Below are 16337 nucleotides of genomic sequence, written 5' to 3'. Positions count from 1 at the left end.
CTCCCAGACCACAGACTCATACTAATAATACAAGTCAGAGCTTTATTTATTGATTGATTGATTTTTTTAAAAAGAAAGTTGTGTTTTCAAAATTGGAGTTTAAGTTATTTTTACTTCCAAAAGTGTTAACATACTACACAGGTCATGAACAAGACTTTAAAATTTTAATTGTAAGTGGGCTAAAGCACTTAAGTAGTCTAACAAAAATTAGAGCAAACATTGGCCGTAATGCTTCGACAATCCATCAAGCAGTGCGCTTCATAGCTTACCAAAGTCATACTAAAACAGTTTTTGACAGATTTTTGAGCGCTGTGTACCACTTAAGATCGGTTCGAGATCAGTAAGCACAACCGGAATTCATACATAAGGCCCAGCGTATTATAAGGCGCACTGTCAATTTTTGAGAAAATTAAAGGATATTAAGTGTGCCTTATAGTGCGGAAAATATGGTAATGTATGAAGCACTGGTCCCTATATAAAGTACATTACAGAAATCCAGCGAAGTGCTAACAAAGGTGTGTATAACGGTCTCAAAGTGCTGCTTTTAAAGAATTGGCTTTATTTTAGCCAGTTGCCTGAGCTGAAAGAAGCTTGATTTAATGACTGCCTTAATCTGACTGTCAAGCTTCAGTTCACAGTCCCCTTTGACCCCCCAGAATTGTGACAGTTGGCTTATTATACTGGGCCAAGGAATTTTAATACACATTGGGGCGTCTCAGTGGGCCTACCAAAAACCATCGCCTTAGTCTTTTTGTCACTGAATTTTAAAAAGTTAAGAGACAACCAAGCCTTAATGTCATCAAGACACTGAAGTAATGGCTGTATGGAATAACGCTTGCCATGCACAATGGCGCCATCCAAGATGGCGCCGTCTCTTTGGGTTGTGTCTGATGGTTGTTACCTTTCTTTTCCTATGGTGCCCTGTGTGAGTACAAGAAAACAATTATTAGAATGCAATGTGTTAAATTTACTTAGATAAGAGGGTCCAGCAGTAGATCAGAGGAATAGGGAAGGATTTGTCTGTGCGTTTTAGTTTGGCTTAGCTGTAGGCCTGAAAATGTGTGTGATTGTTTAGAGAGAAAGGAATTTATGGACACTGGGGGTCTGCCTGTCAGTCTCTAAACTAGCGGGGCCTGTGGAAACACAGACTCAATAGTTATTAGTAATAATTTCTGACAGAAATGTATGCATTTTATGTAAGACCAACACTTTTGAAGTACAATAAGTCTCTGAATTCTTTTTAATAACGTTGTTATGCTGAATAAAGTACTTTTTTACCATTAATGCGACTTCTGGCGCTGCATGGTTTTGCTTATGGCTTTGTAGTCTGGTTGATATGTGGTGAGGTTAAATTTCACGCAGGTGTTGAGACTTCCATCCGTTAAACACAATCGTAGGTTGGTCTTAGTGTTCTTTAGATGTAAAGACTGCTCAAATTCACACGTAGAGCAAAACACTGTCAGTACAGCAATACTCACATGGTGCAGTGTGTGGTATGTGATGGAAAGTGCGTTCCAAGTTTTGGCAATCAGCTGGTCTGCAGGTTGAAGTTTTTTAATTTCTCCCCACTTGTGTTTGCTCATGAACTATGCTTGCTGTCATGCAAGTCTTTCCAAATCTTCATTGAGTGACTTGAACTTATTCATCCACATGTCTGAGGCCTTCAGGTCAGCAGTTTATAGATCAAAATCTGTGACGGAGACACTGCCAATGTAACTCAGGTCGGCGCTGTCCACTGAACACTCGTGTGGATGGGAGATGAACTTAAAAGATGAGTGTGTTTGCAATATTTTCCAATGCATGGTTTGAACGACTGCAGGAGATTGGATGTGAAGCCCACTAGCTGCTGAAGATTAAGACATGGAACAGGCTCACTTGCTGTGCAAGCATCTTTAAACTCTCACAGTTCTTCAAAGTGCAGTAAACGACCTGTTTCAATGTCAGCAAAGAAGAGTTCTAGCTTGTTTTTAAATGCAAACACTGCATACAACTGTATTTCCAACACCTTGCATTTTCACACTGAGCTGTTTCAGATGTTCAGTCATGTTCACGAGATAGCAGAACTCCAGCAGCCACTCAGAATACTCGTCATTTTTAATTTCCATCAGACAAGCCACGAAACGGCTGAGCACCTTCCCTCTTGACAACTAACGCACATTGCAGACCACGATAATTATTATTCCCAACTACATCCAGCAGTGTTTTAAACTGGCGATCATTTAAAGCTTGGGCAACAACAAAACTACACCACACGAGTGACCAGCTCACCAAGCTGCTTGCCACGCATCTGAGCACAAAGCGCCTCCTGATGTAGGATGCGGTGAAAACTTACGTCTCTTTTCATGTTCATGAAGAAGCGTTACGAATCCTGTTTTTCCCCACCATCACAGAGCACCATCAGTACACACTGAAATAAGTTTTTCCATCAGTAGATTTTTTTTTTCTTTAGCGAGCTCAGTGAAAGACTTGAAACAGCAAGACTTTCCTCATATAGTTGGTCACCAACAGCCTACCTTGCAATCACGCTGAACTGGGATAAGCAGCTTGAGTCTGTTGATTCATCTAAAGTGAGAGAAAAGAATGGTTCTGCAATTATGTCCTTAATTTGTGTTGCCTCAATTTGATTTGCTATCATGATGGTGCGATCGTGAACAGTTCTTGCTGAGAGAGGAGTGCCTTTTACTCATTTGATTATTTTGTCTTTAACCAAAAAGTCGTCAAAAAGGTCAACATCAAGCATGAATGTTTTGGCATACCCCCATCTGTGAATGGCTTTATGTGTTTCTTTATGGGTCCAAACATGGAGTTGCGGCTGATTAGCTTGCACTTTGCACAGTAGCTCTTGACATGCTTTCTTCCTGCTGTCCCCCGCAGGATATTCCGATGCAAATGTGGTATGGCGTGTGCCAGAAAAGTTTGGATGTGGTGAGATATGTTAATAAAAATAAACTGAAATGATTTATAAATTGTGTCTAACCCTTTAAAACCAGTGGGAGCAGGCACACTCCATTTTGCGTAACTATTTTTAAATCCCTGTAGAACTGCAACCACGTAAGCTAGAGCAGTAATTTCTTTTGCATATGAAACCGGAGTTGTACTGACATCTTATGCCATCAGCTTGTCCTAAGTCATGATTTCCTTCCACATATAGCTTTACTATTTGTGTGGAGTTGTTCTTTCTGTTCACCTCAAAACAACCCAAGTGTCATTTCTCTTTAGTTCTGATCTCACTGCTGAGCTGCACAACAAACCAAGGTCAGTAACCTTCTTCTGTCACAGTTTAAACCTGAGAAATGCTCACTGATATGACCTGATGGGGTTCATGTTTCACAATGGATCTTGAATAAAAAACTGCTGAAATGAAGCAATAAGTACAAAATTATAACTCTTGACAACAGCAAACAGACCATCAGTTTTTCATTTTAACACTCACAGCTCGTCTGACTGTGAGTCCCAGCAGCTCTCAGTTCTTTAAAGGAGACTTTGTGTCTCTGAGCTGTGAGGAGGACGACAGCTCTGCTGGATGGACTCTGAGGAGAAACACAAGCAAACAACAGAGGACTCAGTGTGGAGATGGGTGGGGAAAACCAGCTGGTTCTTCCTGTAACATCAGTAACATGTATCTACTGGACAGTGGAGTTTACTGGTGTGAGTCCAGAGAGGGTCCCATCAGTAACATGGTTAACCTGACAGTCACTGGTAAGCTGAGTGTGTGGAGTTAGTGTTGATGAAGCTGTGTGTAAATGGATGAAATGCTGTAGTTTGTCTCTGTGTTGAGGTGGATCAGTGATCCTGCAGAGTCCTGTCCTCCCTGTGATGGAGGGAGATGACGTCACTCTGCTCTGTAAAACAAAGACCACTCCCTCCAACCTCCCAGCTGCTTTCTATAAAGATGGCTCCCTCATCAGGAAGCAGCCTACAGGTCACATGACCATCCAGCATGTTTCCAGGTCTGATGAAGGCCTCTACAAGTGTGACATCAGCGGTCATGGAGAGTCTCCATCCAGCTGGATCACTGTCACAGGTGACACACTCACCTGTCTGTGTTTCTGCAGCTTTCAACATTCACAATGTGACGACAACTTAATGACTGTGTTTGCTTTATTTTAGACAAACACACATCCACACCTCCACCTACATCCACACCTCCTCCTGGATCCAACTCTCCTCCTGGTTCCACCTCCATCACTCTTCCTCCATCACTCTCTCCTCCTCTTCTCTCTGTGTTTTCATTTGTTGTATCAGTCTGTGTTGTGGTTCTACTGGTGTTACTGGTTCTGCTGGTGAGACAATGTGTTCACAGGAAACCTGAAGGTGAGACTCAGACTTCCTGATCTTTCATGTCTGATTTTGTTTAGTTGAATAAAGTTCACATTCACTATCATCACAGTAACAACTTCCATCCATCCATCCATCCTCATCCGCTTTATCCGAAGTCGGGTCGCGGGGGCAGCAGCCTAAGCAGAGAAGCCCAGACCTCCCTCTCCCCAGCCACCTCCTCCAGCTCATCCGGGGGAACACCAAGGCGTTCCCAGGCCAGCCGAGAGATATAATCTCTCCAGCGCGTCCTGGGTCTGCCCCGGGGCCTCCTCCCGGTGGGACATGCCCGGAACACCTCACCCAGGAGGCGCCCAGGGGGCATCCTTGTCAGATGCCCGAACCACCTCAACTGGCTCCTTTCGATGTGGAGGAGCAGCGGCTCTACTCTGAGCCCCTCCCGGATGGCCGAACTTCTCACCCTATCTCTAAGGGAGAGGCCAGCCACCCTTCGGAGGAAGCTCATTTCTGCCGCTTGTATCCGCGATCTCGTTCTTTCGGTCACTACCCACAGTAACAACTTGATTACATTTAATCTCTGTTTAGATATTTAATTTGAATTATTTTTCATTTTGGAAAATTTCAGCAGATCAACAAGCTGGAGAAGATGACATCATCACACGCGTCATGTACTATGCTGTCAAAATACAAAGTAGAGGTATCGCTGTGTTTCCTTCACTGGGTTTTTAGATTTTTTGTGTCTGTGTGTGTTTTGGGAGTAGAGGTGTGGTATGTTTTATAATGTGAGGACATTCACAAATAGGTAAGGAATATTTTGCTTGAAAGTTGTGGTAACAAACATGATGGTTTCAACACTCCCAAAGAGTCAGCAGCTGAAACACAAAGTATATGAACATCAGAAAGTTTCAGCTACTTTTTTATCATAGTAAGGATGGATTCAGTTTACTTATGGTAATTTCCTGGATTACTGTGTGGGGAATAAATTACTTTAGGAAAGTGAATATTAGTGGAACAGCAGCTTTTTGCACTTATTCTTTTCACCTCTACAAGTTTCTGCTCAGTCTGTTTATTGTTCTAATGAAGACTTATATGAGAAAATCCTTATTAGAAGACCAGCTCAGACATAAAGAGTAGAAGTATAACTTGTGGGGTTTATTTATTTATTTTGTATGACAAAGTCATCACACCACTGAATCAAGTTTTATCAGATGGTGTCTGGTGATTCTACATCTGCCCTTGTTGTGTCCCTTTCATTTAGGCAGAGGTTATAAAACAACTGCATATTTCTGCTCAGAGCCAATATAAGACTGCTGTTGAGTGTTTGACTGGAGGTAGAATTAGATTTAGTCCATGAAGACTGTTTATGGCTTTGGTGATATGATGAATTTTGAGGACATTATGAAGCAGTGAGGGATGATCAGACATGTAGAAATGCAGATTATTGTAACAGTAAAACTATTTTTGATCAAAAGCCTGAAATCATAAGAATTAAGTCCACACCTTTATTATAATCTGTGTCCTTTGATTAAACATTGGCTAACTTAGTCGGATGTTACCGTGTGTGTTTCACACTGTACTTACTGAGTGTTGTTCACTGTGAGCTGGACTGTGTGTTTGTGGTCTGTGGTTAACTGAAGCTAACAGCTCTGCAGTCGTCCAGCATCCTGTTTCTGATAGAAAGAAAACACTTCAGCTGCAGGTGGTTCAACACAGAGCTGTTCATTTTAAACACAGGAAGGAACATGGAGACATAACTTGGAAACTCTGCACACAAAGGATAAATTTGATTCAGACCTCATTTGATTAAGATCTTCTTTCAGCATTCTCTATTTATTTCGAATTTAGTCTTTGAGTTTCTTATATGACAATAGCATTTTAAATCACATCTACATCAGTATATATATTTGCATTCTGAGTGTCACCTTAACAACATTAATATTTTGCTAGTTTTTTTGACACACTAATATGTAAAACAGATCCATTCATATTGATATTGATTCTAGCTAAATATAGCCTTAAGTTGCATCTCACTGCAGTGCATTGTTATTTGGCCAACCATAATTCAGTTCATTTCAGTTTTATTTATATAGCACCAAATCAGAAAAACAGTTGCCTCAATGCACTTAAAGTGGTCGTGCTGTGAGAGCGTGTTTGCTCTTTGCTCTGTGGTGAAGAGTGTCGGTCTGCAATGGAAGAAGAAGGTGTGTTTGTGGTTGTCCACCTTGTTATTCTCAGAAACTCTCCCCAGTTCTTTGTGGTGGTCTGTGTTTCTCAGCAGAGCCGTTAAAAAAACACAAACTCTACAAAGGTTTTAATCTTTATAAAGAGTTGTCAGTTAAACTTTTCATGATGCAACTTTAGGAAAAATTATGATAATAATACAAATAATAGTAAACATTTTGCTCTAGTGTGATAATATAACAATGCTGTAGCTGTTGTACCTGCAGTCATTTAAACATGTTTTATTTTACATCCAGCTGCAGTCCATTCAGCAGTGAGAACTTACCAACCAGAAACCATCTGAACAAAGAAGGCCCAGGTACAACTGCTCTTTACTTTAACTTTGAATAAAGGTCACTCTGTTTCCAGACATCCTCCTAACCTAAGCTAACACAACCACATCATGACTCAATTTCAGATCTCATATTTGTGAAGGATATCACACTCACACTTCTCATCTCTGAAAAAGCAAACAAATAAAATGCAAAACTTACGAGTTTTATGTCACATAACATGTAATTCAAGTGATTCTGTAATTCTAAATGGATGACTACAAACAAAAATCAGCCTCCTGATAGACACACCTGTGGTATCACTTTCATTATCCTTTGTCACCTTGAGCTCAATTTATTGCATTTACAAGATTTTCAGAAAACTTGACCTCTGACCTTGAAGTCAATGATACTGAGATTTGAACTTGTCTGAGATTTTCAGTAGATGAGCTTGGTATCATTTTGAAACTCTGTCCTCTAGATCTCAAGTTGTCATATTCATCAACGCAGGTGTCCATGGTTTCCTTCAGCATGCCAGCCGGGTTGATGACAATGCCTCATCAGCTTTTAAGGGGCATTTTGCACAGCAGAAAGAACAGATTCTGAGGGCAGCCAGGTCCCATTTCTGCTATAAGCTAATAATGATTGTGCTCAGGGTTGCACAGTTTTGTGATGGTTAGCACTGTTGTCTAACAGCAAAAACGTCCTGAGTTCAAATCCAGGCTCAGGCCTTAATGTCTGGAGTTTGCATGTTCTCCTTGTGAATGTGCAGGTTCTTTCCCACAGTCCAATACATGCATGGGTTTATTTTTGTTTGTGATTTCAAACTGACCCTAAGTATAAATGTATGACTTAAATTCAGCTCTTCGGGTTCCTGTTTGACTTGCTAATTTAACAGTGCTCTGATTTGTGTCTGAGCTGGTTCCCAGTAAAGTCTGAACAGGGACTGTCTGTGATGCAGAGAGGTGGAGATTGGAGGTCTTGATTGAACTACAAAGCTTGTAATCATGTTTCCCGTTGTTTGAACTGTGTATGTTTGTGTTCAGACTAAACCAGAGCCAGACGTCGTCTACTCTTCACTGAAGTAGTCCACCAGTCCAACCACTGACATCCAGCTGCTGGTCTCTAACTGGTTCCCCAGCACCTCAGACCAAAGGACATCCACATGTTCAAAAGACTTTCTGTGTATTTTATGTGTTTCTTTGGCTTATTTAGACTCACATACTTCAAAAATAATATACATATCATATACATCTTAATTGATATAAGTAGCTAAAATCAGCAATGATAATAAAAGTATGCTAATATGTTTAATGCTTACCATAAGGTCACCTTGCTTTTGTAATGCTGGTAGTGGTTTCATTTGTTTGCATCATTAATAAATGTACATTTGGTCTGACTTTTTTGTAATGCCTAAAACAAACAATTAGTAATAAATCCCCAAAACAAACAGTCCCAGCTTAAAGCCACCATCTTGCCAGGGTCTCTGTTTGTGGAGTTTGCATGTTCTAACCATGCCGGTGTGGGTTCTGTCCGGGTACTCCGACTTCCTCCCACAGTCCAAAGACATGCAGTTAGTACGATTAGCTTAATTGGTGATTCTATATTGCCCATAGATGTGAATTTGAGTGTGAACCGTTATCTTTATTTCTGTGTTGGCAGAGTGGGAACCTATCCTGAGTGTACCCCACCTCTCACACTGTGGGAGCTGGGATAGCCTCCAGTTCATGCATGACCTTGATAAGCCGAAGTGGATGGATGGATAGATTTCAGGCTAACCACGCGTGCTTCAGTCACTTCCAAACAATTCTTATATAATCCCAATTCATAACAACAGTCTGGGAATTTCCTCTCAGGGAATTTCATCATAGCTCTGGTCCGTATGTGCCTAGGCCTTTTTCAAAGTAAAAGGGGTTTCAAAGTAAAAGTAAAAGCCTTCTTGATTTGTGACAATTTTTTACAATGTTGTTTTGAAAAAGAATGTTGTGGTCTTACTGTTCACTGCACATCTTAGATGTGTTCCTTGTGCTCTGGAATAAACTGTGGAAGCATCTGTGATGACCTGCTTATCTGCTTGTAAACTAAAACACCTCCCTCTAGTGGCCATATCTGACAGGTTTTGTTCCAGTTAGACTTTAAATGCAGTTATCCAGTTTGACCAAATAACTGCATACTATTCTTTCTCTTCTAATGAAGATGCATCCACAACCTGTCCAGACAGATGGGTTGTAGTTCCATCATTCATCTCTAAACTGATCTGCTGAGATTTAAACTAGATGATTTTACTGATAAGATTCTTCTGAACATCTGGATTATCATGGTCCTTTCACACCACACAGAACGCTTTTAATCTGTTGTCAGAGATGAATGGATTTAACCCAGGACCTTCTTGTTGTGAGGAAACAGTGCTAATCACTGCACCACTTTATTTTTATCATTATTAAACAGATTTGCTGTTTTTACAGAAAACATCATGTAGAAATTGAGGCAACACTTGTGATTTCATCTGCTAAGCCAAAGCACATTTAAGAAGCTTCTCAACATCACTAAACGTGCTTAGTTGTATCTACACCCATCTGTACCAGCTAGCGAGCACTGTGAGGGTCATTTTTTAAAAACCTTTCCAGTACACCATCAGGACGACCCTCCTGGGTGACAGGGCTGTAGCCTTGTTGCGTCCTGGATTATTGATTACCTGACAGAAAGACCACAATATGTGTGTCTTCAACATTGTGTGTCTGACAAGGTGCTCAGCAACACAGGGTCACCACAAGGGACCGTTCTCTATACCTCAGACTTAAGTCACTGCAGAGACCTGCCATCTTCTGAGGTTCAGGACTTTTAACATCAGGATTTTCTATGAGTCTGTTGTGGGCAGTGCTATACTTTGTGCTGTTGCATGCTTGAACAGTGGGTTGAGGGCTGCATATGCTAACAGACTAAAAAAAACCCAAACTGATCTACAAAGCCTGTAATGTAGTGGTGATGGAAATTAATTCTCTGAAGGTGGTGTCAGAGGCGGAGGTTGTCTAAGAAAAGGATGACGCCGAGACCACAGCAACTGTGAACACATCATTTTCACAGGGATTAATAAAGACTTCTCATTCTCAACACAATAAACATCACAGCTTGAGCTGGATTAAAGTGTAATTACCAAAAAATGATTAAATCTGCACAGGCTGAAAAACAATAACCATCAAACAGAAAAAATACAAACAAATAGAGAAATCCACAGCACACCCTTTAATTTTTGGAATTTCATGGTTTCTTAAATCTATATTTTAAAATTATTTCCTGAAATATTAGCTGGTGCAATTTCCCACTTTGACCTAATGGTTGCAGTGTTGTGTCGCTGTTACATAACCCAGAAGAAATCTACATAAACGCAGTGTCTTATGACATTTTTCCATATTAAAGTAAATTTACTTCTGACTTAAGCTGCAGGTTTTTTTGTTTATTTTTTTTTCACTGTTTCAGTTTTCATGGGTTTGAATATAATTTACATTAACTTACCAACAAAGCGGTGGGAACATGTTTCATGTGGGTTTGATATGGAAGTTACACTTTAAGTAACCAACGCGCGCGCGCACACACACACACACACACATACACATATGTAGGAAACGTGTTCATCAATTCAACCTTGTCGTGGTTCTGGGTTATTTTGACCCAGCATCTTCTGTCTTGTGCCTTTTGTATTATTTTTTATTTTGGTTTCGGTTCTGATTCCTTGGTTGTGCTCTCTGATTATCATTATGGTGTTAAGTATAGGTTAACCGGGCACAGTTGGTTTCCTGTTTTACTTTGACAGTCTGTGTCTTATGTTAATGTTTCTAGTTTTGCATCGCCCTGGCCCTGTCAGTTAATTTATATCAGCTGTGTTGTCCGCCTGGTCCTCATTCCCTCATTTTCCTCTTGTAGTCATTGCCTGTGTTTTCATCTGGTCAGCATCGCGTTGTCCCCTCATGCTGTGTCTCGCCTGGTGCTTGTGTGTTTTTGTTCTGGCTTTCCAGTTTAGGCTTCTGTTTTGTTTTCCCATCAGCAATAAAGCTGCTTTTGAGTTCATGTTTCACCTCAACGAGTCTGCATCTTGGGTCCTCTCTTGCCTGCACACAGCTGTAAAATGACAAACCTCTTATAGCTCAAGGATATGTTTAGGAACATTAAAATATCTCAGCATTGTTTAGTTCAAATAATGCATGTGTGCAGTTTTCTTGGGCAACACATTTCCTTAAAAAATGGTTTAGACCATCAGTTGGCAACCTACACCATCAAAAGAGCCATTTTAGCCCAACCTAATACCCAGAGAAAAAAAAACATGTGCGTCCAGGTGGGCTACAAACAGACAGATGTAATTTGGAGAGGACAATGATAATGATGATAAGATGTCTTTTTTTGGCCTTTCTGGCTTTATTCAGAAGGTACAGTGAAGAATGACAGGAAAGTGGAGGGAGAGAGAGAGAGAGAGGGGGGGGGGGGGGGGGGGACACACATGGCAAAAGGCCACAAGTCGTATTCAAACCCGGGCCAGCTGCTCTCAGCATACAGTAACCTGCTCGTCCCAGTGAGCTTAATCAGCTCCTATACATATGTTTAATACAAGTATAATAAGATGTCTTAACAAGAAGAAAACCTGTCTGTACTTTTTAAGAATGCTTTGAAGAGGAGAAAAAAACTACACTTGCACGTGCAGGCTGTCTTTGAAATGAAAAATCATTTTGTCTATTTGAGTTCAGATCCTGTGGAAAATTAATCAAATAATAAAACAGCCAACTTTCAAATAAATCAAACATAGCAGTGGCCCAATAATTTTAAAATAAAAAGAATAATCACAAAAACTGTATGTACTCAGCAAACAGCCATCCGATCCTGAGCAGAAAACAAATCTACATCAGCTCAGGGTGCAAAATATATACAGATATTTATTGGAAAATAACAGCAAAATTTTTAATAATATAAAGGTCACAAAACCATAAATACATGTGGTAAAATCGCCTGATACACAGAGATCACGTTGCATGACCAAGTGATGTTTTGAGACAAATTTAACGCTGCACTTTCACACAGATCCACAAATTTCAGCTGCATTCACGTCATAGTGTGAAGAACAGTGGAACAATCTTTGCTTGTTGATCATATCGTCAACCTTTTTGACACATATTTATCTCCATACTGAAAGCATGCTTTTTCATGTTGTCAGTGTCAGAATGGCACATTTATCGTCAGATGTGCAGATCTGAACCCTACTACAGAGACCTCTGCCGATACTTAGCTTGGCTTGTAGGTCTGGAGATGGTGAACACACCTTTGTGACAATGGACCTGATTCAATTCAATTCAATTTTATTTATATAGCGCCAAATCACAACAAAAGTCGCCTCAAGGCGCTTTATATTGTACAGTAGATAGCACAATAATAAATACAGAGAAAAACCCAACAATCATATGACCCCCTATGAGCAAGCACTTTGGCGACAGTGGGAAGGAAAAACTCCCTTTTAACAGGAAGAAACCTCCGGCAGAACCAGGCTCAGGGAGGGGCGGGGCCATCTGCTGCGACCGGTTGGGGTGAGAGAAGGAAAACAGGATAAAGACATGCTGTGGAAGAGAGACAGAGATTAATAACAGATATGATTCGATGCAGAGAGGTCTATTAACACATAGTGAGTGAGAAAGGTGACTGGAAAGGAAAAACTCAATGCATCATGGGAATCCTCGGCAGCCTACGTCTATTGCAGCATAACTAAGGGAGGATTCAGGGTCACCTGCTCCAGCCCTAACTATATGCTTTAGCAAAAAGGAAAGTTTTAAGCCTAATCTTGAAAGTAGAGATAGTGTCTGTCTCCCGAATCCAAACTGGAAGCTGGTTCCACAGAAGAGCGGCCTGAAAACTGAAGGCTCTGCCTCCCATTCTACTTTTAAATACTCTAGGAACAACAAGTAGGCCTGCAGAGCGAGAGTGAAGTGCTCTAATAGGGTGATATGGTACTACAAGGTCATTAAGATAAGATGGGGCCTGATTATTTAAGACCTTGTATGTGAGGAGCAGGATTTCGAATTCCATTCTGGATTTAACAGGAAGCCAATGAAGGGAAGCCAAAACAGGAGAAATATGCTCTCTCTTTCTAGTCCCTGTCAGGACTCTTGCTGCAGCATTTTGGATTAACTGAAGGCTTTTCAGCAAGTTTTTAGGACATCCTGATAATAAAGAATTACAGTAGTCCAGCCTGGAAGTAATGAATGCATGAACTAGTTTTTCAGCGTCACTCTGAGACAGGATATTTCTAACTTTAGAGATGTTGCACAAATGGAAGAAAGCAGTCTTACATATTTGTTTAATATGTGCGTTGAAGGACATGTCCTGGTCAAAAATGACTCCAAGGTTCCTCACAGCATTACTGGAGGCCAAGGTAATGCCATCCAGAGTAAGAATCTGCTTAGATACCATATTTCCACGATTTTCAGGGCCGAGTACAATAACCTCAGTTTTATCTGAATTAAGAAGCAGAAAGTTAGTCTTCTAATGATGCTGCCTAGGGGAAGCATGTATAATGTAAATAGAATTGGTCCTAGCACTGAACCCTGTGGAACACCATAACTGACCTTAGTGTGTGAAGAGGACTCTCCATTTACATGTACAAATTGGAGTCTATTAGATAGATATGATACAAACCACTGCAGCGCAGTACCTGTAATACCTACAGCATGTTCTAATCGCTCTAATAGGATATTATGGTCAACAGTATCGAACGCTGCACTAAGGTCTAGCAGGACAAGCACAGAGATGAGTCCACTGTCAGAGGCCATAAGAAGATCATTTGTAACCTTCACTAAAGCTGTTTCTGTGCTGTGATGAGCTCTGAAACCTGACTGAAACTTCAAATAAGCCATTCCTCTGCAGATGATCTGTTAGCTGTTTGACAACTACTCTTTCAAGGATTTTTGATACGAAAGGAAGGTTGGAGATTGACCTATAATTAGCTAAGACAGCTGGGTCTAGAGATGGCTTTTTAAGTAAAGGTTTAACTACAGCCACCTTGAAGGCCTGTGGTACATAGCCGATTATTAGAGATAGGTTGATCATATTTAAGATTGAAGAATTAATTAATGGCAGGACTTCTTTGAGCAGTTTTTTAGGAATGGGGTCTAAAAGACACGTTGATGGTTTGGAGGAATTAATTATTGAAGTTAACTCAGAAAGATCAATTGGAGAAAAAGAGTCTAACTTAACATCAATGGTACTAAAAGTAGCTGTAGATAATATTACATCTGTGGGATGATTATTGGTAATTTTTTCTCTAATGATAAAAATTTTATTTGTGAAGAAGTTCATGAAGTCATTACTAGTTAACGTTAAAGGGATGGTTGGCTCGATAGAGCGCTGACTTTTTGTCAGCCTGGCTACAGTGCTGAAGAGAAACCTGGGGTTGTTCTTATTTTCTTCAATCAGTGACGAATAGTAAGATGTTCTGGCTTTGCGGAGGGCTTTCTTATAAAGCAGCAAACTATTTCTCCAGGCTAAATGATGATCCTCTAAATTTGTGACACGCCATTTCCTCTCCAGCTTACGAGTTATCTGCTTTAGGCTACGTGTTTGAGAATTATACCACGGAGTCAGGTACTTCTGATTTGAGGCCTTAGTTTTCACAGGAGCTACAGTATCCAGAGTCGTACGTAGTGAGGAGGTAAAATTATTAACAAGATAATCGACCTCTGTTGGAGTAGCGTTCAGATAGCTGCTCTGCTCTATGTTGGTACAGGGCATTGAAGATGATAACAGTGGGTGGATTATATTCTTAAACTTAGTTACAGCACTTTCAGAAAGACATCTACTTTGATAAAGTCTACTCTCCCCTGCTGTGTAATCAATTATTGTAAATGTGAATGTTTGCCTACTGGTGGTGGTCAGAGGGCCCGGTGGCGCCTGTGTTCGGCAGCCTCGCCTCTGTCAGTGCGCCCCAGGGCAGCTGTGGCTACAATGTAGCTTGCTATCGCCAGTGTGTGAATGTGTGTGTGAATGGGTGAATGACTGAATGTAGTGTAAAGCGCTTTGGGGTCCTATGGACTAGAAAAGCGCTATACAAATGCAGGCCATTTACCATTTTACCATTTATCAGGAAATGATCAGACAGCAGAGGGTTTTCAGGAAACACTGTTAAATGTTCAGTTTCTATGCCATATGTTAAAACAAGATCTAGAGTGTGATTAAAGTGGTGGGTGGGTTCTTTTACATTTTGAGAGAAGCCAATTGAGTCTAATAACAGATTAAATGCGATGTTGAGGCTGTCATTTTTAGCATCTACATGGATGATGCACGCAGCAGTGCAAGATCAACAGTCCTCAGTATTTATTTCCACTGTGTTATTGTGCAGTTTTTCAGCTCATGTCTCCAGCACAGAAAACTAAGCAGGTCCTGGTGTCTAACTCAAAAGGAGAAGGCATGAGGAGGCTGAGCCCCATGCTCGCACCACAACCTGAACACACTTCTTCTGAGAAACCTGCACTGACATGAAAAGATTCACACAGATCAGCCTCATCAGGCACTTCACAGTTTGAAGCTTTTCTAAAAAGCAGCACTTCAAGTGATCGTTGAATTATGTGTACATCTTTGATAGTTCAAATCTGGCAGCATGTTAGACTGAATATCATGTTTTCAGCGAAAATGAAAGAGTACATACATTTTACATTTTAATAGGTCCATGTATATTTCACACTGTACATGTTGATTTGACCTCCAAGAACAGAAGCAGAACAATCACAGGTCATTTAAACAAGGTCATAGGCTATTTATGAGATGCTTTTTCAGCTGCTTCAAATGCACCCTATGACTTCTAAAGATTACAGGGAACACAGTCGTGTCCTCCAGTATAAAAGAGATAGAAACAGGAGTGAGGTGACAGCTGTCTAACGGCATCTTCAGAGACATAAACAGAAACTACTAGCTCACCTGGAAAAACAACATTCAAGATGTTGATGAGGTCACCAGCAAGGTGTATCTCCTCCACAGTCCTGAGGCTGTACTAATAAATACAGCAAAAGGATGACAGCACATGTGGACGTGCCAGCCTGGAGAAGTTGGACTACCTAAAAAACCTTGGTGGACTGCAGGTACTCATCCCATGAAGATATCTGATGACAAGAGGACTTATAAGAAGAAAAAGAAAAACTACACTACATTCTTAAAGTATGGTAATAATTGATCCTTGGAGGTTGTCTTGTGGTTGCAGCACTTTCTTTTGTTCCAAAACAGGTGAAAATGACTAACAATACTTTCCTATTGAGCAGACTGACATTGATGAAGTTTAACTAGCTTTGTCTAACTGTGATGGTCAAGTGATGTTTCAGGGTTTTAAGTTTTAAGCAAAGGATGTTCACTGTGTTCTGGAATAACTGTTCTTCATTTTACATTCAAGGATGATCAGGAAGTACAGGCACAGTCTTACTCATCTTTATTCAAAATTATTTAAAACACTACCATTATATTAGGACCAGCACATGCTGTCTATGTTAGTGTTTAAAGTCCAACATCTCCCTCTAGTGGCCATATATAAACCATGTGTGAGGATGG

The 16337-nt window shown here is 40.5% G+C and overlaps 1 protein-coding gene and 1 long non-coding RNA gene across 2 annotated transcripts; both read left to right on the top strand.

Annotated features, from left to right (window-relative positions):
• Positions 1 to 3503: 3503 nt before the first annotated feature.
• On the top strand, positions 3504 to 4005 carry LOC112846065 (Fc receptor-like B; the record flags this gene model as incomplete). The annotated part of the gene is made up of 2 exons (XM_025905348.1): positions 3504 to 3699; positions 3779 to 4005. Coding segments are annotated over 2 exons (423 nt in total), but the record flags the coding sequence as incomplete, so codon positions are not given.
• A 170-nt stretch (positions 4006 to 4175) lies between these two features.
• Positions 4176 to 8852, top strand: LOC109199605 (uncharacterized). Its single transcript, XR_002059918.2, has 4 exons — positions 4176 to 4314; positions 4904 to 4975; positions 6756 to 6817; positions 7817 to 8852. It is a non-coding gene; the product is annotated as an uncharacterized LOC109199605 (long non-coding RNA).
• Positions 8853 to 16337: the final 7485 nt, after the last annotated feature.

This window comes from Oreochromis niloticus, linkage group LG3 (assembly GCF_001858045.2).
Source record: "Oreochromis niloticus isolate F11D_XX linkage group LG3, O_niloticus_UMD_NMBU, whole genome shotgun sequence".
NCBI lineage: Eukaryota > Metazoa > Chordata > Actinopteri > Cichliformes > Cichlidae > Oreochromis > Oreochromis niloticus.
This window is presented reverse-complemented; position numbering and strand designations above follow the sequence as displayed.